This window comes from Fukomys damarensis, unplaced genomic scaffold (assembly GCF_012274545.1).
Source record: "Fukomys damarensis isolate Sample0158 unplaced genomic scaffold, DMR_v1.0_HiC HiC_scaffold_4, whole genome shotgun sequence".
In the NCBI taxonomy this organism is placed as follows: domain Eukaryota; kingdom Metazoa; phylum Chordata; class Mammalia; order Rodentia; family Bathyergidae; genus Fukomys; species Fukomys damarensis.
In genome coordinates, this window is record NW_022900916.1 from 31,540,124 (window position 1) to 31,566,937 (window position 26,814).

Consider the following 26,814-nt stretch of genomic DNA (forward strand, 5'->3'; position numbering starts at 1 on the left):
CCCAAAACCAACCAAAAGAACATTTGATTGCTCCCAGGGACTGTATTTTATCCTCAGTGGCTGCCTGATTTTATCCCCACAATTAAAGTTGCAGAAATTCTGAACTAATTTATAATTCATGTGCTTGTTTCTACATTTTCTTTCAGCAAAGCTGCTTTTCCACCTTTGATTAGACTTAGTATGAAGCACAATGGATACATTTAAAAAATTAATAGCACTAATTTATCAGGGTAAAACTACACACCATAAAACCAGCCTGTTTTAAATGTTCAGTTCACTGATGTTTAGTGTATTTACAGAGCTGTGCAACCACCACTACAATCCAATTTTAGAACATATTCATTGCTCCAAAAAAAATTTCTCATGCCCATTTATCAGCGTTCCCTGTTCCAACCTCAGCTCGATCTAAGCAACTACTAATGTACTTTGTCTCTCTAGATTCATCTTTCTTACTCTCTTTATCTGAGAAAATGAACATTGTGCTAAGGAGACAGACTTCTTCAAGTAGGTGGAGTGGCTTCTGGGAAAGGCTGAGGTAGGACAGGGTGGCTGGGGCAGAGGATGGGAAAGAGAGCATGCTGGTGCGTGGCGCCTGGTTGCTGACCCTGGTGCATAGTCCCCGGGAGTGGGGCCTGGGCCTGGGCAGAAGCACCCTGTATTTCAGGCAAGCTTAATTCTTGGTTCAGGAAGTCCTAGATATCAGTGTCTTTATCTAAGCCTAAACATTTTGGGCTTAGTTTCTAAGGCACTTTGCTGCTGTCCTGTTTTTGTGTAGAATACTAGGAAGATATGCTTATTTGTAGGAAAGAAAAATACAGGGATGTGAAAATTTTAGCGGCACTGTGTTTGCAGGTAGGACTTTGTCTAGTACAGTACTGAGGAGTGGGTGGCCTCCATCCAGGAGGCTTTTTACTTCTTCCCATTCATTTTCTTCCTTTTGCTGTAAGTACCTCCACAACAATTAACACAGATTTTTATGAGCTCATTAGTAGGAGAAGATATATTAAACAAAGTGGGATTTATCTACTTTGGATCGTGAAGGGATTGGAAAAAGTCCTCTTCAGTGGCGAACACTTCTGTCCTGTGATGGAGGCTGGGTCTGAGAGCTGCAAGCTCTCCCTTTCCCTGTTTGTCCCGTAGGTGGTAGCGCATGGTTCCTCCCAGGAGAACACTCACATCTCCAAGGTGACTGACTGCCTCAGTGGGGGCCCAGGGCCAGAGCACAACTCTGGTTCTGTTTCTGTGTTTGTCTGATTTAAGCACAGGTGGGTACAGCTGTGTTCTAGATAAAGAGGCCCTTTACACACGAAATTGTACACACGTGCACAATCACACTCTTCTGCTCAAGCCTGTTGTTTGAAGCCCAGGTCTTTATCAATCAAGGTTTGAAGTTTTGAGACCTTTGAAAAATTACTTTTGTACTTGTCTGTATCAAGCTAGAGGATGGTTAAACAGAGCTGGGTAAATAGCACCGTCTCTCTTCCTGTTCTTCACTTTCTCCAAAAGTAGTAATGGTAGAGCTTCAGAACCTAATTGGTTTCCACAGCATGCACAGAAGAACAGAGTAATTAACTAAATTCTTTTAAACTTCTTAGTCGACTTCAGGACATTCAGTCAGATATAATGCAGTTAGTTTAGAGAGGGAGCCGGTACCTGGCGTCTGCAGGAGTCCAGCACCTTAATATTACTCCCCAGCTCAAGTAGACGAGATCGGGTGTGTTCAGGGAGGTACGCCCATAGACTCACCAGCTCAAACAGAGAAACACTGAATATAGTTGGTCCCAGAAAAGGAATTCATAACCAAGTCATAAACACAGGAATGATCTTACTAGTTTCATGAGGTGGTGCTGTAGGTGTCAGGTGTCCCAAGTTCTTTGTGACAGAACTTGGGACGTTATTTTGATGACTAAGTCAGTTGAGATAGATTCACTGTAGACTTTTATTTATATTCTCTTAACCAGTCTGGTCACAGAATAATGGCAGTGACTGAGGTAGAGTGTTTCCGAGAGGACCTGATGCCCTAGAGATACACTGAATTGCCTTTGGATATAGCTGCAGTGGAATGGGCCTCCTGTGACAGGGGAAAGCTGTCACTTGTCTCTCTTGGGTAGGGTGCTGATAGGGCTGTAAGAGCGCTGCTCATGCTACAGAACCTTGCCCCAGCTTGTTGCTGATAATTTGTAATTAAGGCCGGTATCTTTGGCATTTGGCCATCACCAAAATGAAATTTAGTTGAAGATTCAGTAAGTGAATGGATGAATAATTTTTGTTGTGCCTTAAAATTCACCTCTTGTTGCCTGTTCAATAAGTCTTGGTTATTGGGCTGCCTCTAAGCAGTAATCATGTTAAAACCACGTGGCTGGAATTAATGTCTCCTCTAGAAATTGGGATGTGATTTGGGAGCTTTGCTAGTGATTGCCTGCAGCTCCGCCCTGCTTCCTAAGAGCCCCCCCTTCTTTGAACTGGTCCCATGCTGGACAATTTTTCTTCCTTGCATGTTAAAGGAGATGTACCTTTTAAAGCCCATTGCTCTAGTAAACAATGTTAGGACTGTGTGTGGTTTTGAGCCCTGGGTGAGTGTTAGAATCCTTTAAACTCTGAAAAATACTCATGCATGGGCCCAGTTCAGCAAATGTAATGAATTTCTTTAGGATGGGGTCCTGAACATCACTATTTTTTCTGAAAAAAATGGTGGCCCCTTAAGAGAGCCACCATTGCCACTTTGTACTTGGTAACTTTGTTGCTATGGGAAATGGTAGACTCACTGCTTTCCTAAAAGGAGTCTTTAAGACTATAATTTGTAGGAATCATCGGTGAGACCATTAGTAAAGCAGATGTAGAGTTGGGACTTCAGTTTCCCTGGGTAACCTTTTGCAGCCACATTCTTGCTGGATGGAGGTGGTAGGGCTGAAGACCAGAGGGCTGTTCTGACCTCTGGTCTGGAAATAAGAAAGTGGATTCTAGTCCTGGCTCCTCCGGTACCTGGCTGGGAGAATTACTTTTCTCTCCATGCCTTCATCCAAGGCCAGGGAAGAGAAGACCTCCTGTCATGGGAGCCAGAGCCCACTGTCCTTTTCTAACATGCAGGACCCAGGGGAGAAGAGAGCCAGTGTGGAGGTTGGACAGCCAGCGCTGCACTTGCTAGATCTTAAAACTCAATCACCAACAATTAGCCCAAAAGCAGTTATGCTAACTAAAACAATTTAGGCTAATTAAAACGTTTTTTGGCTCATCAAAATTCGCTGTTCTGCATCTGAGTGTGAGTTAATTGACAGTGAGATTAAGTAGAATGAAATTGTGGGAAAGAAGGAAGAAGGAAAAAAACCCTCATGACTGACAAGCTTTAAAATGAAAAAAAAAAAAAAACAATCCCCGTCTTCCTACTATTTGGAAAGGAATTCTGAAGCAAGCTAGCAAACTGATACATGCCATTGGCCTGTCCTCCCTTAGTAGCGGCTCTCCTGTGCCGTATCCAGACCATCAACTCCATCTGCACTTTGTGTCCAGACCAGGCCCCTTTTCATCATCTTCTCGGCCACCACTCTGGGCTGTTACCCAGTTTGCTGTGTGAGTTGTCTGAACTGGTAATACCTTTGCCTATGACCTGTCTTCCATCTAGGAGCAAAGCAGTCATATTCTTTCCCAAAACGGCTTTTCATTTCGCTCTAGAATAACAACTACATGTCCTACCCTTCCCCACCCACCTCCCTAATTCTGCTGGCCACTTGCTTGCCCTAGCAACCAGGCCAGGACATTGACTCCCCACCCTCCCAGTCACCATACCCTCAGCTTCTGGATTCCTCAGGACTTTATTGATCCTCTCCTCCCCTGCCTGATCTCTGGTTTCAGCATGGGGCCATATGCCCCCCTACGCTGATGCACAGCTTCCTGTCTCCTTTCCAGCTTGTTTTTTCTTCCTCAGCACCTAACACTGTAACCTGCAGTACTTCTCGTCTTGTTTAGTTGTCAGTTACTGCACTGGATTGATTGGACACTCCATAGGGACGAAGATTTGGGTCTTTTTTGTTCACAGCTGTATTCTCACTGCCTAAGGCAGGGCCCCTTAGTGGCACTCAGTAAATATTTGAATGAATCTTCTCTCACTGGGCAGTTCCCACATTCTCAGTTTTTTTCCTTCTCATACTAGGGATTAAACTCAGGGTTACTGAACTATATCCCAGTGCTTGTTCTGGCAGCACATATACTAAAATTGAACCATATCCCAGCCTCTTTAAAATTTTGAGACAGAGTCTCACTAAATTGCCCAGGCTGTCTGTCTTCCTGCCCCAGCATCTCAGTAGCTGGGATTACAGGCAAGCTCCTCCATATGTAGTTCCCATACTCTGTATTTTCATTTTAAAATTGACTTACTTCAAAATGACCACAAACTCATCCCTTGGCTCAAAACCCAGTTCCTAGTCAGCCCCAGATGATTAGCAGTGAAGCAATTTAGCAAATATATTAATTTAATATAAAAACTTTCTAAAACCTGCACACAATGAAGAGGTTCCAGGCAGAGAATGTACAACCTTGAGGTCTTTTGAGGACAAGGGTGTTGGGGTCAGTGAAGCACCCTGAAAGATACTGATTCCTGTTTTCTGGGGTGGACTCTTCAGGGTGGACCAGATGTGGTCCTGTCCCCAGGCCTTTCACACCTTGACAGTGGGGACATAACCTTCCCAACAGCAAATATGTCCGCAGGACGCACGGCTGCTGCAGGCCAGGGGAGCCTTTTCTCCAGACCCGTCTTCATGGGAATTCTACTGGTGCTGGCTCCTCATACCTTCAGTTGTAAAGCCCTTAAGATTCAAGGGTACAGTAGAGGGGCAGGGGCACTCCAAGTCTGTTTCAGCCTGAGGGATGGGATGGATTTGGAAACACCAGGGCCGAGTGTGCTCATTTGCTTAGGAACTTGGAGGCCCTGCCTCCCATAGAGCACACTCTGGCAATCACTAAAAGGGCAAATGGGGAAGGATGGGGATTCTCCTTGTAAACTGGAGGTATTTGGGCTACACAAAAAGAGTGAGAAGGAAAGAGGTCCCTATAGGAGTATTTATGGACTCCCACTGCCCTTGCCCAGAGAACCTAGAGATTGGAACTTGGGTTGGAAGAACTGATGAATCTTTACACTTCTTTGCCTTCCTGAGCCAAGAGCCCTCCATGGAGACTTATAATGGTGTATTGTTTATGGAGGGCTTCAGGGAGGCAGAGGGGACCTTACTCAGTACCCTGAAAAGCTAATTAAGAAGCAGTATTAATTACTGTGTTGTATTCGCAGCAGAGGCTGAACAGCAGTTTTCTTTGGGATTGAGAACCAGTAGCTCCTACCTGCCTTTGCTTATTCATTTGTCCAGCCAGCAGCTATTTGAAATGGGACTCAAGATTCATCCTCAGAAGGTCCCTTCTACTGGAGATCTCTTTGCCAAGTGCAGTAGTTAACACTTGGAACTATCTGTCAACCTAGCTTTCATCAACCATTTATCCAAGTAGAATTTGTGGCCCCTATGGTATAGTCAGACAAACCATGACACTTGTGAGAGGTGGCACCAATGATGTCTGGCCCCACCTTTGGGAAGTGAAGGGATAGGCCACATCCTTTGCCAGTGTGAAGTCAGGAATCACTGGACTTGGGGACCTTGGGTGAGTCAGTTAGGGGACATGCTAGGAGTCCATAGAGTTCGGTGGACACGTTTGTGTTGTACCTGGGATGTGGAGAGGGGGTTGCCTGCAATCGGGAACTAGTCCTAGGCCCTGGTGGTGGGGTGTGGAGCCAGAGAATGGATTTTCCCTCTGTGCAAAGCACATCAGTTGCTTTGCGCCTTTGTTCTGTCTGGCTAGCACTGAGCATTGGCCTTTTGGTTGACCAGCTCTGAGTGGAACAAATTTCAACAAATATTTGGATACAAAGTTCAGCCATGTGGGCCCCAGGAATTCCCAAACCAGCAATGGAGCTTGTGGGGACAGCTGTAGGAGCCCTCAAAGGGGACATGTCTGACAAGCTGACAAGAAGTCTCCCTAGAAGGGGCTGAGGCCATAGTGATACAGCTGGGATAGGAGAGGCACACGACAGCCCCTTGTGGAGTGGCACAGCTTTGGGCTATACCAGAGAAACCCCCAGCCAGAAACCCAGAGTAAATAGTCCACACAGGGCAATGATGTCAATCACGCCCTGCCCATTCCTTCTGCTAATTAACATCTCCAAGTGGCACAGTCTCTTCAGGAGAATTCTTGGTGCCTTAGGGGCAGAGCCTAGGAACCATACTGGGCATATTGAAGAGTAAATTTACATGTTTTACAAATACCTCCTCTCTTGCTACAGGTGCCTTTCCTAGAGGTTTTTAGAAAGACGGGTCCCTACCTTCTCTTTCTGTAGTACACAAGCATGCGTGGGTGTGAGTGTAGTGGAGAGAAATGCCACAGGAGTTTCCTTTTCTGCTGGCTCCCACACAGTCCACAGTCAGAACTGTGTGCAATTTCTAGATCCCACCGAGCCTGGGAAGACTAGCGCCTAACTCTTGATGCCAGTGGCCACACTGTTGGCTAAGAGGGAAGGCCCCAGTGAGGCTCCCAGCTGGACTGTCTACCTCAAACCTCTCTCTCGTGCCCCTTGCAACCACGCCATCAGGTCCACCAATGGACAGCTCTATAACTATATATATATAAGTATAACTATATATAGTTTTATATATAGTTTATATATAACTATATATAGTTATAGTTTTATATATATAGTTATAGTTTTATATATAGTTATACCTTCAAGTGAGAAAGTGAGCAGTGTCATGAAGGTAGCTTCCCCGAGTGCTAGTTTGCATATCTTTTTATGCACACAGAAATCACTCCTGGGGTTCAAGGAACTATGGATATTTTACTTACAAGTTACTTTGGAGTTGGAAAACATCTTCCTTTTCTTTTTAGAGGATCAGCATTTCTTTAGGTAAGAAACTTCCAAACAGAGAAGTTCTTAATTTAAACCAGGTCCCAGTTTAGGCAGAAGGATCTTTTAAAGAACATTTTCTTTCTTGATACATTGGGCTGTAGGCTATGGCAGCCAGGAATGCTAGTGCCTTGTTCTGGACTCAGATGGCCAAGTGACCCGGTACCAGAAGGAATGTGCACAATGTAACTTTAAAATGTCTTCATGATGAGATTGCTTCGGGTCTGAGACCTAACAAATGATTATAAATGATTATTCATTGAAATCTGTTCCTTTGCTTAACTATAACTGGCACAGTGTGCTGTTTTGGACCCCACCCTGTCCTTTAGGCCCACTAAATGTCTACTGACCTACTCAACATTGTCATGCCAGGAAAGTGCTTCCCTTGGGCCTCAGGTGTCCTGTGATGTGTGCAGGGCACAGCCCGAGTGTCCCTTCCTGTGTCTGTCTTCTGGGACGGCCCCTCCTCCACATGCCTGGTACCTCACTGTACCAGTTCGCCCCTAGTGTGGGCACTGCAGATGCTTGGCGAGGCAGAAATAGTCCACTGCAGGCCTTGTCCACTCTGCTGCCTCTGTGGTTGTAGAGAGCACCTGGAGCTGAATGGGGGAAGTGGAAAGGAGGTGGAGGACAGCTGAGGGTCTTGTGCCTAGAACCTTACCTGGCTTAGGGTCAACTATGGGCGTGGCCCTACGATGTGTACAAAGTAGAGGGCTAAATTAGGGCAGGTGAAGGCTGCAGAGGCTGATTTGCCTGATTCCCAAGATGACACACTGAAGTGGGCCCCAAGAGACCTTCAGAGGCGGGAACAGGCACAAGTCACTCTCCTGCCTTCACCTTGCGCTGTTTTTAGAGCTGTTTTTTCTCAATGAGATGGTCAGAGTCTTGAAAGAGGAACCTGTGCTATTCTTGTGATTTTCATCTCTGGCCACAGTGGCGCCAAGTGGATGGGGAGCAAGTGACAGATGGGTGTATGTGTCTCCTCCTCGGTCTCTTCATGTGCTCCCGGGAATCTCCACATCATGCATGTGGCTTGCGCCTATCTGGGCTCCCATCTACGACTGGAGCAATTGCCTTCATTCTGGGAGCCATGTGTCTCCGCCTCTATGCAGGTCTGCCCATTGGGGTCACTTTCTGCCAGTGTCTCATGTCCACCTTACATCCATGTCCACTGCAGGTTAACCATCCCCCACAGGGCCCTTGAGGCTTCATGTACTTCCTGAGGGGACTCCAGGGAGGGAAATGCCATCCCCACCTTTCACTTCCTGCCCCACAGATGCTCCATCACCTGCCACATCTGTCTCTCTATTTGTCATTTTCTGGCCCCATCTTGATGATGGGCTTGGAGCCAGGCTGGGGTAGGGCTCTGCCTGCGATATCTCACTGGGAGTGGGACCATGCTGCCAGGGTGAGGAATCCTTGTGAGTTTAAGTCCTCCCCAAGTTTATAAACCAGGATGGGTAGAAGAGTTAAACAGAAGAACCTGAGAGCCCACAGGGTCTGGGTGTTGGAAGTTCCTGCTACAGCAGAGGGGAGTCTATTAATGAGGCTGCTTTGCAGGAAAGCCACTTAGCTAGGGGATGCCAGTGCTGCCGCAGATGCTAACGAGGACTGGCTCGGCTGCAAGGAGGAGCAGGTGCCTAACGAGGTTCACAGTGGGGACCCACAGAGATGGTCTAATGGCTCCAGTGGCATTTCAAAGATAGAGCTCTGTGGGGGCCATGACCAGGAGTCCAGGTAATGAGGGGACACAAGGCTGGGGTGGATATGCTCAACTGGAGGTAGCACAGATTAAAAACCGCTCACGAGGTCAGCAGCTTGGAGCTTTTTGGATGCAGTCATTTGCACTTTGCTCTACAAAAGCATCCATGCTCTGGGTGGACAGGAGGACTCGTATGGGTTCTGTCCCTTGAGAACGCAAAGTCAGGGTACCCGGCTGGCTACCTCTCCCACGTGGTAGGAGAAGCCACAGCCCATGTCACCCTCTGGTGCACTGTGGAGCTTTGAAGCCCCTCCTGGCCCCCACAGCAGTCTGGTACAGAGGGGCTGGTGGTGAGACCGTGAATATGCAGTGGCAGGGAAGCAAACTCTATTGCAAGTCTGATCATTTTCTATTTTTTCCAGCCAAATGCAAAGAGGGCTTAAGTAGGTGGCTGATAGAGCATTTTTGATGATAGACTGCCATGCAGTTAGAAGGATACATCTCAGAAGTTGTATAGAGAATTGAATGACATCGCTACAGCATCTACTTATGTATTTGAAAAGCCTTCTCAGCACATAGAGCTATAAAAAAAAAAATGAAAGAAAAAAATGGATTCTGAGTCCTGATTGGTTCTTGCAGTAAAATTCATCCATAGACTCATGAGCAATTAAATTCTTATCCATTTCATGAAGGCGTGTTTTCAGTTATGTTTGTCTTTTTAGGTTTAATAATTATAACATTTTTAATATCTAATCAATTTAATCCATTGTTTACGGCATTTTATAACAAAATTATAATCAATGTAGAAGACTTTAAAAAGTTAAATCTTCATCACTGAAAATTAAACATTTTAATTTTAGTTCATAAATATATTTTGTAGCAAAAAAATGCAATAGGGCGAGCCACGAGACTTTCATTAAAGAAAATTGCATCACTCTAAAATTCCATAGGCGTGGATGGATGAAGATACAAGTTAAAGAGAAAGGGAGTACTGTAAATTCTCCACCTGTTAATAAAGAGCTGGCTCGTGTGCTTTTTCGATAATGAGGCTGAGTATTAAATTGCTGCAGTGTCTACATTCCATGTGGTATATTTTAAAGTACTGGTAGTTTTATTTTAAAATGTAAATATTTACCAAATGCTAGAGATCAGATCCTTTGCACCTTTAAAACCTTATTCAATACCAAGTTAAGAATGTGCAGGGTGGGATACATAATTTCGCGAAGTTTATTTTTGTGGGGGTATCTAGAACTTTTTCAAACTAATGACCTAGTGGCTTCTCTCTGGATTCTGGTTACTTTCCTTGAGGTGGATGGGGATGGAAATTAAATCAGAAACAGCCTGAGTAGCCTTGTCTACCTGCCCCTGCAGAGTCTGGGGCTTTGGCCCCTGGGACAGGTCTGCTTTACAGGTTGAGCTGCACACTCCATCCATGCTGAGTCAGTCAACTGCCTTTGGTTGGGGCTGGGGGTGGGTTTCAGCCTGAGGATCGATAAAGTGACCTGCAGGTGCTCTGAGCGTGATGACTCCAAACTCCACAGGTTAGAGAGGAAAGTCTGCCCCAGCCAGGGCCAGTGTCTGCTAGAGAGGGGAGACATGGCTGTGTTCTGCAGAACTAGCTCCCGTGTTTGGCCCACACTGCCCTCAAATCCTGGTCACACGACCTGAGAGGAGGCCAATTCCAGGGCATGGTTTATTTTTCAGCTGGTACGGGGTGGGGAGCTGATTCATTCTCATCACCAGATACACTATCCCCACCCACTCCCTCCTACCCCCGTACTTTTGCTCCCCCTCTTTTCTGTGCTGTGTATCTGGTTGGCCTAAGGGTGTGGCTCTGCTGGCTGTCTCTCCCTCCTGACCTGGCCCTTCCACGTCCCCAATCTGAGCACTGGGGAGGAAGCAGGCAACATCCTGGCTGCTGTCCCAAGGAGGAGATGACTGGGGAGAGGGGAGGGACAGCCAGTTGTGGGCAGGGTGCGAGGAAGGCTTCTCTGTTGACAGTGCTTGGATGCAGCCAGCTGGATGACCCTTGATATCCCAGCTGCAGACCCTTGAGTGTGGAGAAGCGGGGAGCAGGACTAAGCAGTGGGACTGCGCAGCGAGCCATGTGACTCGGGCAGGCCTTTTCCTTGGCCTTCGTTGAGTAGGGCTACAGTGAAGGTCCATCAAGAGAGGCTGGGATTGGCAAGTGCCTAAAGGTGTCTGCCCTACTCTTTTTAGGAGTTCCATGGCCACCCTCCTCTGCTCCTTCTTGCATGGAGACTTGCGGCCACAACAGGCCCTGCATCCCTCAGAGCCCTCTTCAGCTCGTACAGCGGCTCTCCTGCCAGGCTGGAGGGCTGGACTCTCCTCTCCCTTCTCCTGTGTCCCTGGGGCTGTGCAATATGAAGGGAGGAGGAGGAGGATGGTGGGGAGCTGCCTCTGTGGTGGGGTCTTGGGCAGGTGAGTGACCCAGCAGTCACACAGCAGCTGTCTGTTTGATGCTGTGGAAGCTGATCCTCGTGGGTGATGTGGGGATGGACATGGCCCGGGCCACAGGCACTCTGAGGGAGTGATGGTCCTGCCAGCGGTGCCACCTCTTCCTCACAGCTGAGCGCACCTGTTGTGGGTGGAGAGGCTCAGTCACCCAGGGCTGCCCCTCTCCCCTGGGAGGATGTTCAGGGAGGCCAGGGGCGGTTCCCACGCTGAGGCCTTCCCCTGACCCTGTTGCCCACTCTCTGCAACTTCTCAGGGGGCTCTCTTTGCCATCCCTCTGCAGAAGCCTGACCCCTTTCACATTGTCCTGGTGAATTTTCCAGCTTCCTTGAGGCACTCTGCCACCTCAGAGATAGCATCACGGGTGGCACCGGAGCTTTGTAAACCTGCCCCTTGATCCCTACTGGGGCCCTGCTCCCACCATGCTGGAAGTGTGGTTTCCTCTGAAAGGACCTTCTCTCACACCCCGGGACCCCTTCCCTTGCACAGCACGTACTTCCTGAGAGGGAAAGCTCTATTCACTTCCACACTTAGAGCTGTTCCATGTATTATAAGGGAAGACTTCTGTAAAGTGCACCCATATCTGCATCCTAACCATTAATGTTCCCAAAACATACACTGTTGGCTCCAGCGGCTCCTCCCATCCCTACCCTCCAGCCAGCAGAGCCAATGTTCCCCACTGGCCTCTGCATTCAGGCGTAGCACCGTCAGCAGGGACCCTTCCTGCACCTGCCCTGTGCCATCACCGGCCAAGTGGCTCCATGGGGCACTGCATGCCCCTGGGGTGCCTGAAACGCTCAGGGCCAGGGCTGTGTCTGCTGTTTGCTGCAGAGCCTACTGTGGTCCTCACCACCCCCCTTTGACTGGCAGTGCCTCTCCCCGTACCCATTGTGCCAGGATCCTGGACCTCCTTAATTGACCAGGCTTCACTGTGGCCTCGAGCTAGAGCGCCTGCTGCCTGGGGTGTATTCTTTTCTGTGGTGCTCTGAGTCCATAAAGACCTGCATGGCAGACACCTCACCTCTTTCTGGAAGCTTCCTTCTGTTACCACCTCTGCTCTGGCTTCTCTATGCCCCCGGGCCTACAGCCTGGCCACCCTGCTCACCTTCTCTCCCAGGTATGCATGGGGTGCTGGCCTATTAGTTCTGGCCTTGTGATGGGTCTTCTAATCTGCCTCCAGATTAATCTGCTGGAGTTCTGGTCCTCTAAGGCTGGGTGGTTTCTTAGGCCTCTGTTCCCTCCTTCAGGGCAGAGCTGAGCCCAGCCAGGGACCAGGCTTTCCCAGAAGGCTGATGTCTGAGGACCCCCAGAGCCCACACCATCCCAAGGGCCAGGCCGCGTACCTCTCCATTGAAGAAGCAGTAGAAGACAGACACAAAGAAGCCCTAGAAAGCAAGGAGGGAGCCATCAGGGACCGGTGGAGGAGCTGCTATATCTGGAGGTGGGGTAGGAGTCAGAATGGGGGCGGGACCACAATGACCCATGGACCCTGGATCAGTGCTGGACAGAGTTCAGAACTCATGGCTGCAGCTCATGGGATGTGGTTACACCGGGATCCTCTGAGGGAGAGCACCGTGGTCATCTACCATCAGCCTAAAGCAGGATACCAGCCTACTCAATGTTTTATGGCCTGTCCCAGGGCAGTAAGTAGGGTTGCTTTCACCCTGAGTCCTCAGAAGTGCTGGGATGCCTGAGCCCTGGGGTGGGGATGATAGGGCTCGGCCCATGGTCACATCTGGGGCCAGGCTGGGTTCCAAGTGAGCATGTGTATGCTCTTGTATCTCAGTGTGTGTGAGTAACTGAACTCCAGGCTTGCACCTCGGGGTCAGGGATGCTCTCGCAGGAGGCCCACCTGAAAAGACTGCAGGAAGGAGTTGAAATAGATGAACACGATCTGCGACAGTTCGTCCTCACCGGGGTTGACGAAGAAGAGCATGTAGGTGATGCCCAGCAGGGGCAGGAGGACCAGGGTGGCCTTCACTGCCTTCCTGGGGGTCGAGAGGGCAATGACACATCTGAGCCCACACTTCGGGCAGACCCCACAGGTGGGAAGAGGTGGATCTGGTGGGCTTCCTCGGGGTGCCTGAGTGAGTGAGCTCCCTGCATGAGGGCTCACAGGCCTCTGCCTGGTGGCAGGGGGTGGCCCAGATGAACCCTCATTTCTCCTCTGCAGCAGACAAGGCACCCAGGGGCCATGTACCTGTACTGCATTGTCTCGGATGTGGTGGATGCTCGTAATTTTGTCATTAGGATCCTGACAATGTTGAACAGAAACACAAAATTGATCTGTAAGGAAGAAGGCAGAGAGGGAAAAAGGAAAGACCTTGAGTGGGGGATGAACTGAGAAGAGCCCCACCTCCCAGGCACACACCTGTCACCCAGCACGTGCCCAGTGCCCCAGCCCCTGCCCCTGCCTGGCCAGGACAGGGAGATGCCCCTTCTCTCTAGGGCCTGCTCTCTACCCTCAGCCCCAAGGGAGGAAAGGCAGCCTCTACGACGAGGGATGACAGTAAGAAGCCACTCTTCTGGGGACACCTTGAAGTCCCAGCCCCGGCCCTGAGTAGGGCTCTGCCTGAGCCCTCCCCTCAGTCACGGCATCCCCTTTTTTATTAGTATATGTTCATGATACATCGTTACGTTCATCTTGAGAAACTGGTAATATACATATTGTATCTTGGTCATCTTTACTTCCCTGGGAGTCACGGGGGTGGCTCTGGAAGGTCACCCCTATTGTGGAAGGGGTGGGGGACACTAGTGACTGGGTGACCAGTGTTGGAGATGTTCATGTAGGTAAGGGTAGGACAGCATGGCGCATTTGATTCATCTATTGACAGCTTTCGGAGTCTGCCGCCACCCTGGGCTCTGTCTTGGAGGGGAACTGGCTGGCTGGCTTACAGTGGACTCTCCCTGGGGCAGGGTCAATGGATGCCCCTAGGGACAGCCAGCAACATCCAGAAGAAGGCACAGCACTTTTCAGCATCCCCCTTTGCCATCCTAGAGGCCTCCCAGTGGGCACCCTTGGGTCAGGAGCCACAGTAAGCTAGAGTGTGGCTAATCAGCTTGTATTTGTTATTCTTTGGCGTGAGAGTTGGGATGCTACTACTGGAATGGTTGGCCTCACACCCTTGGTCAGCAATGCCTGGGATGCCCTGGTACCCACTCCTCTGGTTCTCCTAGTTGTCTGCAACCAGGGTGGGTCCAAATCTGGTGGGATGAGCGAGGTGCCCAAAGGGCTGCCAGTCTCATCCATACAAGGCACCCTGACCTTGACCCGGTGGTGGTGCTGAAGGCGGAGCCTGAACCCTGTGGGGAGCCAGCCATGGTCCAGGGTGTCAGCAAGTGTGCTCTGCTTGCCAGGCCCTGCCTCTGGGCTCCCTCGTGCACAGAGCTATACAAGCATTGCCTCATTTAATACCCTCCACAGACCCTGTGAAAGAGCATTGATTATATCCATTTTATGGATGACAAGTCTGAAGCTTCAAAAGGTTAAGTCATATGTGAGGGTCACATCTATAAAGCTGATACCTTGGCTTGTAGTTGTCAAATGCAATGATCAACAGCCCTTGCCTGCATCCCCTTCTGGCCAGGTCTGAGTGAGGGTGTATATGTGTGTGGGTGCACATGAATCCATGGCTCATATGGTATCAAGGCCCGAATTTGCAGCCTGGTAAAGCCTGGGGACCCTGCACCATGCTGGGACCCAGCCAGGACACCAGGCCTTAATGATGGGAGCTGGGTTCTCACGCTCTCCTTGGCACAGGTTGGACTGAAGTCTTTTCAGCCTTGCCCCGGGGATGCACTGGCCAGATGGAGTGATTAATAGCTCCTCTGCTAAAGGAGTGATTAATCTCTCACCACCCACCCCACACCCAGGAGCTGCACAGTCCCTGGAGACAATCACAGATGGGAAGATGAATGGGTAGCCCAAGGCTTGAGGCTCCTGGGAGGACCTCATTTACTTCATTCTGAGCCTCCCCCAGCCTCTGGCCCCAGTCCACTCGACTCCTGAGTCAGCTTCCTCACCCATGTGGTGGGCCTCTGCGGCCTGGAGGCTCTGTTTGTCCGTTTGCTGGTCCCTGTGGCTGCGTGCTGCCTTACTCTCCACTCCACAGGCCTGTGAGTCTGTTCTCTGTGTGTATGTGTGTCTGTCTGGTACACGGTTTGCCTGTGTTTCTCTTCACCTGCCTCCATGTGCAGGTAGACTGGAATGGGACTCTGTACTGGCCTGACCTCAGAAGGGGACTCTTCTCAAAGTACTCACAGGCAAGACAGAGACCCATGTTAGCCCAGGAATGTCTGCAGGCTCACACACACACATACACACACACACACACACACACACACACACACACACACACACACAAACACACACACACCCTTCCAAGTCTCTGCCTAGAAAATCCATTCCTTCTGAACCTGGGCTGGGCTTTCCCTAAGTTCCAGATCCCAGGATGGAAGTGGGGGACACAGGCAGACATGAGACTTTGACCCTGGGTGACCCCAGACTGGAGGGTGGCTTGGGCAAGAGCTAGTAGCCTGGTGAGCACAGGGGCAGAAGTTGTGGGGTTTAGGGGGCCTTTGATGAGGCTGCCCATAGCCTGCTGCCTGCTTTCTTGTAAGGACCTCATAACCTAGCTCCTGAGTTTCGGGCACAAGTCACCTTAATGCATAGGTCAATTCTATGTAATACCAAGTACCTGGCCTATTCTGATCCTTCCTAACTCTCTGAGGGGAGACTGTTGGAATCAAAATATATTCTCACCTTTGCCACATTTCCTTGCGTTAAATATTATTCAACTCACTAGCCAATCACTGAATGTCCACCTACTCTTTATCCATCTATCCTTCAACCCACCAACTATATCACTCAACTATTCGTCCAGTATTTATCCATCCATCCAGTCAATAGGTGGCCCTCCAGCACTCTTTGATGTTGCTCTTATCCTTATGCTGAGCAGGATCGGGGCAGGGTCTAGTGTGGAACATCTGGGGGACAGCACATTACCTCTCTCCTCACACCAGGAGGCATTTAGTGAAGCTGCCCCTGGCCCACCTCAGCCTGGGTCTGTGAAGCCTGAAAGGCATTCTTACTTTGAGGCTGTGTCCCAGCCTCCCCTGCACACCAACTCATCACAGACACCTTCTTCTCCCTTCAGGAAGCCCTCTGACCACCCCAGCCCATGCTGAGCCTTTGTTCTCTATTCTTAGACTCCCTCTTCCTTGCTTCCAGAGCAAAACCATCCCGGTTCTTCAGTGACCACTGGCTCTTGTACCCTGACTTGGTTTCTAGCTTTATGTAATTATTCTTTCATTCTGTGAATCAACTCACCACATGCCAGGCTCTGCTCTGGGTACCACAGATAGGGAAGTGGACAGGCAGACATGGTCCCTGCTTCGGAGGCCTAGCTGGGGAAGGGCAGGTGTGGAGAGGAATGCCATGTTTCTTAGGGTCCAAGAAAGGCCTGGGGAGATGGCACAAAAGGTGAGACTTGAAGATGAGGCCATGCTAGCAGGTGATGGTGGGGAGTGTGCTCCAGTCAATCGAGACCACAGGTGAAGCCATCCTGGTGTGAAAGAGCCCAGCCCCTGCATGGTGGCCAGTGTGGCTTCAGTGATGCTGGGGGTGAAGGGATGAGACAGGAGAGAGGCTCAAGCCCAGGGAGATGGTGGAATCATCTGGACACCAACCAGGCAAATCCACCTCCTGCTGTGACACGCCCTTCCACCCCACCCAGGATGTTGTTAGCTCAGGTTTGGGGCTGCTGCCTGGGGAGGGCGTTGCAGTGCAGGTGAGACCAGCACCCTGATAAAGCTTCCCCTGAGAGGTTCTGCCTTCACCCAGCTACCATCTGTCCCTCAGCTTAGCCCCAGTGACATTTTGGTTTCTTCAGGAAAACAGCTTTGTCCCCATGAGATCCTGTGAGCATGGGTGGGGCCCTAGCCAGAGCATCAGACCACCGTGTGATCTTGTGACTGGGTTCTGGAGATTTCAGTCCCTACACTCCTGCATCAGGTCGGGCCTATGGGGGACTCATGCTGACTGCATGGTCCCAGTGCTTACACCATTCCAGGTGCTGCTCTACGTACTGCATGACTATTCCTCACGCAGCCACTTTTACAAGTGGTTATGATTATTAATTCCATTTCACAGATGTACAAACTGAGGATCAGTAGGCTATGTGAGTTGCCCATGCCACACAATTAACAGGGGATGATGTCAGGACTGTCACTGAGGCAGCTGGCCATCAGCAGCCTTCTTCTAACCCCGACATCACAGCTGCTTCTGCAGGGGTGATTTTCAGCAGCTCCCAACTGAGATCTGAGCTCAGGAAACCCTGGGAGCTATCAGCATGTGGTCCCGAGCCTGTGGCAAGCAGCAGGTGTCCCCAGCCCACTAGTCCTCATGTGACACTGTAAGGCCGTGAAGCATCCTTGTGCTACAGGTGGGAAATTAAGGCACCAAGAAGACAAGAGTTCCTTCAGGATCACACCACAAATGACCAGGTGCACCACCCGTTGCTTGTTCCATGATGCCCCCCAGCATACCCTTTGCCCACAACCTCCCAAGGCTCCAGTGCTCGAGCCACCTGAGACCTGCTGGAGGATTGGAGGCTGGGACAGTCGTTAAAGCAGTGTACACAGCCTCCCCCTACCCCCATGCTCCCGAATGTTTCTTGACTGTTTATGCATGTGCAGAGGCAAGGAGGGAGAAAGGGAGGAAATAGGAAGGAATAAAGGAAGGAAGGAAGGAAGGAAGGAACTCACATTCCTTGGCTCATCTCTCCCTATGTGGCTTCTGCTGTCTTGGAGCCCAGGTTGGGTGTCCCAGTCCCCAGCATGTCCTGTGCTCTGCCATGTCCTGGCCTGAAGCAGGCTTCCTGAGGCTCTGCTCTGTCTCAGAACCACCTCCCCACCTGGTCCAGCCTGTGGCTCCCTGCACCACACATGCACCAAGACGTGAATCACTCCAGACTCATGGGCAACATGCCTGCCTATTCCTTACAGATGGGTGAGCCTACTGACTCATTGCTAGGGAGCCCTTGAAGATGGAGTGAGGGTGTCCTGCGGCCTGGCTACCAGTCTGCCTCAAAGCCCTGGGAGGCTGGTCCTCACTGGACACCTCAAGTTTTCCCTTCTATTAGCATTTTGCAGGGAGGTGAAGGGCAGAGTCCCTAGCTGGGCCATGGAGAAAGCCAGACAATACACCTCTCCACCTGCAGCTTATCATGCTCAGGTCCCAGAGTGCACACAGCAAGGCAGCTGGGTGCTGGAGACAAGCCCAGATCCCCAGGGCCAGGCTGGGTCCCCAGGTCTGCCTCTGGAACCGGGGCAGCTAAGACATCCCTGGGAGACACACTGAGCTAGGAGCCACCATCCCTGGAATGCAGAGCCCAGACTTCCTCCAGACAGACCTGATGTGCCACACCCTACAGTAGATGTCCAGCCTGACTCCCCTGGTCCTACTTTCACATGCAAGGGACAGTGCCCAGCCCAAGGGTCTCTCTGGTGTCATAGGACCTAGCTCAGGATGAGGACAGGGTGGCCTGGGATTCAGGGGGTTTAGTGTCCTGGGGGCAACCCCACTGAGGAGGCATGGTGCAGCAGGGTTAGCAAGCCAGCTGCCTCACCTTCAAGGGGACAATTCTTTCCCCCACCAAAGGGACAGTTCTAAGACCTGTGTACATGTTTCCTCAGGGGCTATAGTGAGATGGATCCTGAATGTTCTGGTGCTAATCTACTCATTGTCTCCCTCTATTTAGATTTCATCCTTTCTCTGCCTTCTCCAAACCCCTTGCTGTGTGTTCCTGAACCACCTCTCAAACAAATGAATAGCACCATCTTGGTCTCCTGGTTCAAATTCCGACTGTTACTATGCATTTGTGTGGCTTTAGGTAAGTTGCTTTACTTCTCTGAGCTCTGCTTCCTCAGTGGTCTGGTGGGAATGACCACAGAGCTTGCCTTGAAGGTCGCACATGGTTACATACTCATGGAGGGCTCTAAGCCTCATGAATGCCATGTCCTTTCTCCCACAACAACAGGCAGGAGCCTGGCTTCCTGCAAACTCTGCCACTCAACTGACTTCCCAGAACCCAGAAATAAGTGAGCGTCTCTTAGCAGCAGAAACAGCTGGGGAGGGCCGGAGAGGCAGGCATGCCAACCACATCACCAGCCATGAAGACATCAGCAAGTGGTGGTGACAAGGCAAGAGATCTATCCTGAGCTCAGGGCCACCAGCCAGCTTATCTGTTTCTTCACCTGTAACCCCAACTTCTTTTGTCTCAAGGATGAAGGATTGGAAGGAAAACAGAGAGGGTTTGGGGAAGGGCTTAGCTTGGAATCTGGAAGCCTCGGTTGGGGCAGATAACTGGGTCCAAAGGGAAGATGGTCACGGAGCCAGAGAACAGGACACACATGAGAAAGCTGGAGGTTGAGACTCCCTTATGCCCTACTTTTGTCTCATTTTCTTGTTGCTTCCTCATGACTGGCCCCACATCTTTACAGCAATGAACACTCCTGCCTTACTGGTCCCCATCCAGGCCACCATTTCTTGGCTGGGTCCCAGGCTCAGCAAAATCCCTATCCTCCTGCCACTGGCTCTGGCAGCTGGTGGGAAGGGAGTGGATCTTGTGGGGTCTCCATTCACACTGAGGGCCAGTGCCTCACTGCAGCTGGGAGTCCAAGGACAGTCCTCCCCCACTCATTGCTGACAAGGACTGCTCCTACTTCAGAAGGGAACACAGCCCTGACAACGAATTTCAGGCAGTGGGTGAGAACCTTTCCAGCCGTCATTTGCTCACATGTGCCAAGGACATTCCCAAGATAGGACCTAGTGAATCCCAGAAGTCACAAAAAGGATGGGAGCAAGGAAATAGAAGAGATAAACAGTGATTGTCTCCATGGTAGACAAAAGCCAGCCTCACTAGGCAGCTGCTGTGTGCATGGGAGGACTTGCTCTCACTGAGTTTCCCAGAAGGCACAGTGGCCCTTTAAGGAAGCTGGTACATACCAGAGCCTGAAATTACCAAGCCTGAAATAAGTCTTACGTAAATGCCAATTTCGTATGGGGCTTTTGTGTACGTTTTTTTCAATGTATAATATATAATGGGTCCTTTTTGTAGAATGTGGCCTCTACTTAAATTCTATCTTAATTAAAGCCCGTTGTGGTTTAAAGACGTGGTGGCAGTTATACCTTAGATGCGAATACACTCAGCGAAGGGCAGGGAGCTGAACAGGGAACAATTGCTCATTATACTGTGTTCCTGCTTTCCGGTTTCTGCTGCTCCAGGCGGGTGGTGGGGGCGGGGCCCAGGAGGGGGTTGCTGGGGGCAGAAAGGAGCAGAGGTCTGGGCTGAGCAGAAGGGCAACACCCTTCTCTTGCCTCCAGCTGTTTGCTCATCTGGCTGTCTCAGCACTGTACCTGGCAAGGGCACCTGGCACAGACCAGACAGGGGAAGGCACTAGAGATCTACCTGTCACACCCCTTCTCCATTCACAGAAAGAACCTGACATGCAGAGGGTCAGGGTACAGAGACCGAGGAAGGGCACGTTGGAGGGTTGGGAAGAGAGGAGGCCTGTGTTGGATATGGGGGCAGCACACAGGGCAGATGTGGGGGTCTGCCTAGACCACATCTTTCCAGTGTCTCTGCAGAGGGGGTCTCTGTTGTCCTTCTGGTCCCCCAGCTGCCCCAGTCCATGCAGAGGACCTACCAGGAGCACGAGGATGATGGGGCCTTGATAGATGTAGTCCACCAGGTTGCCGGGTTCCTTGCCAAACCAGCACCTGCAAAGACCGGGTGGCTGTGGGTGGCCTGCTGAGCTGTGCTTGGGGGACTACTCCCAGAGTGGCACCAGTGCCCTCTGGCTTGTCCCTTTCTGAACACCATTTCCAGGGCTGTTCTTCCCAATATGCCATGCTGGGCAGCCCCGGCCCACTGGCTGCCTTGGCTGGGCCCCGAGTTGCGCTTTCCTCCACAGGCCTGGGGGTTGCTCCTCAGCTCTCTGCCCCATGAAGGTTTCTGGGCAGGGCTGGGCATACAGGAGGTGCAGGAACAAAGGGAGAGCTGGGCTCCTTTGCACTGGCCCGGGGCCCAACTGCCACCTGTTCCCACACTATTCAGACCTGCTGCTCTGTGTATCAGGCACTCGACTGCACAAGGGAGCAGATTTGGAGGTGGAGTCTTCCTTTACCCTGGGCCCCATCTTCCAGTCTTTGAGCTGAGCTGCATGCAACCACTGAAGGGAGCCTGCTGCCTGGCTGACCTCACTGTCTGTCAGAAGCTTGATTTACTCTCCAGGGATACCAGATGGAAAGATGCTTAATGATCTAGAGGAAGGGCAGGGGCAAGTTTCAGGCTGGCTGTGCCAGAAATGGCTGGACCTCAAGGAGGGTCTACTGAGTCTGGAAACTGTGCCCTGCATAGCCAGTGCACGCCAGCCTCCAAAGGAAATCTCCCCTACTGCCTCATGGCACCCAAATTTCTGGTCTCTACTTGAACACCCCATTTGACCAGAAGCTCACTACATACCAAGGTGGTCCAGCATTAGGACACCCCTTAAACTGGATCTGGTCTCTCCAGCCCCTGCAAGCCCTTGGAGATCCTCACACAGAGACTTAAGTTCCCCAGTCCCCCTTCTCTCACCCTCTGCAACCCCTCCGAATTCCTGTTTGCTCCTAGGCGGGCCTGTGGCTCAGTATACCAGTCTCTGGTGAGGGAGCACCCTGGGACAGGACACTGCACCCAAGCAGACACTGGAATGTCCCCAAACAAGCTCTGGGTGAGCTCCAGCCTCAGCTACCATTGAGCCGGAAAGCCTAACCCCTCAGTCTCTTCCATGTGTCTTTGGCCAGACCTGGCACATCCAACTCCAAGAAGGAGCACATTCCAAAGGCACATGGAGCACTGAAAGAAATCACGATTCCTAATTGAATTCAACAAGCCAAACTGGCTTAAGACTTACCAGTGAGTCCTGGGTGTGGGGATATTTCTGTCAGTCTAAGGACAACAGGACCAGGAGCCTGTCTAGGCCCGGCTACAGCTCCCACCCCTCGGTGGAGCCCAAGGCTGACCTGTCTAGATCCCACTGCCCCATACAGCTGCCCCACTTACTTTTCATCTTCATAACAGAGTTTGCCAATGGCCCAGGCGACAATGATGGGGCAGGGGACACCTGAAAGGACAGATGTGGGCTGTAAGGGGCAGACCATGGGAAAGGGACCCTCTTGTAGGACTCAGAGGAGGGGACCACATGGGGCCCTGGATCATGTTTCTGCTCTTCTAGCTTCAGTCCTTGCATGACCCAGGGATGCCCTGTCCCCAGGCCCCTGGATCCACTCTTAGCTGTCTTCTATGTGCAGGGGATGATGGCACGATTTCTGAGGGTTTGGGACAGAAGTAGAGCCAGCCACGTTCCCTTTAGACACCAGAGGCAAGTGCTTTGGCTCAATTGCTCAGGCAGAGGAGAGCTATCTGTGGGAAATCCTCTGGAGGGATTCTCAGCTCCTTTCTTGCCAGCATGGAGGAAGTGGCTGTATCCTGGGGCTGTTCTGGGGGAAGCAGGCAAGGCTGTGTCTGGTTCTTAGATCTAAGATGAAGGGAGGTGACCTCAACCACGACCCTCCCCTCCGAGACCCCAGAACCCTCACACCATCCAACGAAGAGGAAGATCCACTTGCGCAGGCACTCAGTGGAGTAGGCCATGACGATGGCCGTGTGCAGGTAGCAGCCCTCCACGAACATCCAGAAGAAGTTGGTGACCACAAAGTAGTTGAAGACGGTGGTGATGCAGCGACACCAAATCTGCACACAGGGCAGGGGTGTCAGGAGCTTTTTGGGGCCCAGGGAAGGCCAGCGCCCCAGGCAGGGCAGTGAGTCTCAGGACCTCCCAAAGGGTATTTGTGGTCACAGCCTCTCACTCAGAGAGGTTCATCCTTCCCAGCCCTTGCACTCTGGGATGCAGTTAAGGTGCCATTCCCCGCTGGTCCCCATGTGTTTTAATTTCTCAAGAACACTTCTGAATTTCTCTTTCTGAGAAAGGGGAGCTGGTTCTGAGCTTTCTGCAGGCAGAGGCTGGGACAACTATGGAATATGAGCTTTCACCCAGACTAAAATGCAACAAAGGGAGAGAAATGATCACATGAGGATGGGGCCCTGAAGGCCTTTGTGTGTGGGGACTTGGGGTGTGGAGTGGGCACCCTGGCTCTGCAGCGGGTCTTGCTAGCTCTGGGGCCTCTGGGAAGTTGCTGCCCTCTCTGAGCTTTGCTGGGCAGTGAGAGAAAAGGAAAGATGGCACAGACAGGCCAAGTATGTGCTGTGGCTGTGCTCAGGGCCCCTGCATGGTCTGCCTTCCCCAGCACAGAAGGATCTGTTCCTGTCCCTCTGGGCAAGGTGGTCCCCCCAGCACCTTCCTTGGGGTACAGGAAATGGAAGAACCTGATCAGAGCCATGCAAAACCAGGGTCCACCCATGGCCTTCCAGGCCTGAGCTTCCCCAGGATTTGTCTCCAGGCAGCTCAGAGCCAAGGTTGGACAGCCAGGAATTGGGCAGCAGCAGGCTGATGCCAGCCAGCTTGGGATTGGGGGAGTTCTGGGACACCCACTTCTCTGCCCAGCTCTGATGCCCTGGCCTGTTCGATAATCCTGTGCTTTGCTTCCAGCTGCTCTGTGGCTTTGCCCAATAGCCAAGCCCAGATCCTGGATCCATGTGGCTGTTTGCCTCCTTGGTCCTGGAAAGTTCTGCTGATATGGGAGGCTAAAGGGCCCTCCTGCCAGATTTGCCTGTTCTCCAAGTTATGCCGTGTACATTAGTACAAGCCAGTACTGGGCCTGGAGGGCCCCTGATGTCCAACTGTACCCGTTTGGTCATAATGTAGAGTCAGTTTAAGTGTCAGACCAGGCTGGGCATCTGGTTAGATTCAGGCTAAGAGAAGGAAATGGATTGAAAATTCACCAAGAAAATGTGCCAGGGCTGGGGATTTAACTTGGTGACACTGCGCCTGCCTCGCAAGCATGAGATCCTGAGTTTGATCCCGGGTACAAAAAAAATAAATAAATAAATAAAGGGGGAGGCGAGGAGGGGGTGAAGGGAGGGCAGGGACAAGGGGAAAAAATGAGAACCAAGACCTGTCATGTAAGGTACAAGATCCCAATAATGAATGTAACTGTACTGTATACCTAGATTGTACCAATTAACTCAATGAGGAAAAAAAAAAGAAGAAGAATCATTACAGCATGTGACCTTGGAGAGTCATTTAAGCTCTCTGAGCCTCAGTTTCCATATCTGTGTAATGAGGACAATCATCCCAACCTGTCTCATTGGCGCAAACTGAGATAAAGCTCAACAGAAGTTAGTGCCAGCCTCCCTTTAAGGAGCTTGACCTCACAAGGTGGGGAAAGACAGGTAAATCTGTCTGCTGTCAGGTGGAAGCAGCTCGGTGCCAGCTTCTCTGGCCCTGAGGGAGCAATGTTTGGGGTGCAGCAAGCTCGAGTCTGGTTTGCACCTGAGTATCAAGCAGAGAGCCACCCTGCCATGAGCCCAGAGCCCCCTGCCCAGCCTGAGCATCCCCAAACAGTGACCTCGTTGCTCTCGTGCACTTCGTGGTCAATGAGCTGCAGCAGGAACCACGTGACGTTTCGCAGGATGAAGGTGGTGACGAGGTTCCAGTGGATCACGTTCCGCAGGCAGCGGATGCTCCTAGGGGAGGCCAGGTGAGCCTGGGTCAGCTGGGACAGGTCCCCTGGGGTCAGAGCTCTGACATGGCTGGGGTTAGGGGCCAGGAAGAGACTTAGCCTAGGTTGGAGGGGCGCTGTATGGGAGCGAAGCCCCCCATCCCGATGGTGTCCATGGTCGGGTCTTCTGTGGCCAGTGTCTGGGCACCCAGCCCAACCCTCCTCTGTCCACTGGTTCTGGGTTCTTGGGGGAGGTGAGAACACCTGGGAGAAATGGGGACGAGGAGAGAGCAGGGCAGGAGCAGACTCACCGCAAGGCCAGGAAAAGCAGGAAGGCAGCCAGCAGTGCCGCCATGGAAACACAGTGGCCCAGGTAGTTGACCACAAGGGCAATGCGGTAGTGCAGGTCATACTTCCTCTGCTGGACAGACAACAAGCATGGCAGATGGAGGCAGGGGGCATAGCATGGGGCTGGGAACTCCAGCCATGGCCATTCCTATGTGCCCTGACTTTGGGGGCCAAAACTTTGGGGGCCTATGTGTCCCTCTACCCCCATGCCTGATTCTTAGAACTTGTTCCAGGGGGGCCTGGTGGCTCTAGTTGTTATAAATGGCCATGGTCAGCTGTCCCAATATGCATTTGGGGGGGCACATTTGGATATAGTCCATTCTGAGATATCCCAGAGATACAGGCACAAATTTGAAAAAAAAAAGAAAATCTAGACTCTACCATGCTATATTTGGGTTTAGGCTCTGCTCTAACTGAGCTGGTTGAGCAGCTGAGAATGAGGCTGAGCTGGGCTTCAGTTTTGACATCTGTAGAGTGAGGCCAGCCTGCCCTCGCGCCTCAGGAGCCGTGGCACAGGCAATTCCGGGGTCTGCCCCAAAATGCAGCTATGAGGAGGAGCAGGTCTGCAGAGCTGAGGGATGCTCCTCAGACCTGCTAAGTCAGTTCACTTTGGATCATCACCACGGGCCCCCGACTCCAAACAAAGTGCCAGAAGACTCCAGCTGAGAGAAAGCTGGAGCAGGCCCCACTTCCCATGGGGTCAGCCCTGGGGGCTGCACTTGATTCCAAACGGAGTCAGATTCAGCACGCCACATGCGGAAACTGAGGCTCAGCGGCACACATCCTTTAGGTGTTGGGGAGCACTCTTTTTCTGTCCCGTGCCTCCTTGGCTATGTCCTCCATCAGCCAGGCTGTGCTGGGGGTGGGACAGCATGCCTTCCTGCCCGACTCTCGCCACAGGATCATGGAGCACAGGACGGGCACAGTGGCATGGAAGTGCAAAAGGAATGGCTGGGTGACGTGGGACAGGCTCTGTCACTCCTGGGATCCTCTGTGCCCAACCTGAGTCCCCATACCTGTATAAGGACCAGGGTTGGGGCAGTGGGGCTACTCACCTTGTCATCCAAAACGGGCTCACACTGGGAGTAGTTGATCTTTGAGGCCCATGTCCCGTTCTCTAAGCATTCTCGGTAGGCGCTCCCTACAGAAGATGCCAACCACCGAGAGTCAGGTCACTACCCTCAAGAACCCTCTCTGGCTCCCTGGTGCCTGAAGGATAAGGTTCACATTCCTTAGCTTCCCTGGGCCTGGAAACACAATGCATGTCTGAAAGTTTACATGAAAGTCATTTATGTGAAAGTTGCATAAAAGGCTTATTTTATGTTATTAGCTAAAGAATATGTTAATATATATTTTAGATACAATCTTAGACTAGCTCTTTGCACACTTCCTTTCATTTTGCTTCAAAACTGAACCTAATTGTGAGCAATGAATTGCGGCTGAAGATTTGCTGCTTTTTAGCACAACAAAGACTTGCCATTCTTGCCTCAATCATTTTACAGTTATGAGCTCTGCACTTCTTTCACCAATATCAACAGCTGCGTTTTCATAATAGCTACCATCTGTATACATGTATTTCCATGTACCAGGTCTTCTTCCTGCCCTTAATCCTCATGACAGCCTTACCAGTGGCTGCTGATGAGGTATTAACTCATTTTACAGAGGAGGAAGCCAAGGCAAAAAAAA

The 26,814-nt window shown here is 51.2% G+C and overlaps 1 protein-coding gene across 10 annotated transcripts in view; it reads right to left on the reverse strand.

The window, feature by feature from the left end:
- Nucleotides 1-9,534: 9,534 nt before the first annotated feature.
- Crhr2 (corticotropin releasing hormone receptor 2) overlaps nt 9,535-26,814 on the reverse strand; it is a 46,567-nt gene continuing 29,287 nt past the window's right edge. For 2 of the 10 annotated variants that reach the window (XM_010628317.3, XM_010628319.2), the window contains 10 exons: nt 26,184-26,269; nt 25,092-25,198; nt 24,688-24,805; nt 22,759-22,912; nt 22,223-22,283; nt 20,823-20,895; nt 13,315-13,400; nt 12,967-13,102; nt 12,458-12,499; nt 9,535-11,238 (listed from right to left, as the gene is read on the reverse strand). In XM_010628317.3, coding sequence (XP_010626619.1) covers nt 11,098-11,238; nt 12,458-12,499; nt 12,967-13,102; nt 13,315-13,400; nt 20,823-20,895; nt 22,223-22,283; nt 22,759-22,912; nt 24,688-24,805; nt 25,092-25,198; nt 26,184-26,269 — 1,004 coding nt within the window. In that variant the 3' untranslated portion in view covers nt 9,535-11,097. Of the gene's footprint in view, nt 11,239-12,457; nt 12,500-12,966; nt 13,103-13,314; nt 13,401-20,304; nt 20,435-20,822; nt 20,896-22,222; nt 22,284-22,758; nt 22,913-24,687; nt 25,045-25,091; nt 25,202-26,183; nt 26,270-26,814 lie in introns of those variants that run through there. The other 8 variants (XM_010628316.3, XM_010628318.2, XM_010628311.3 and 5 more) reach the window with 6 other exon arrangements.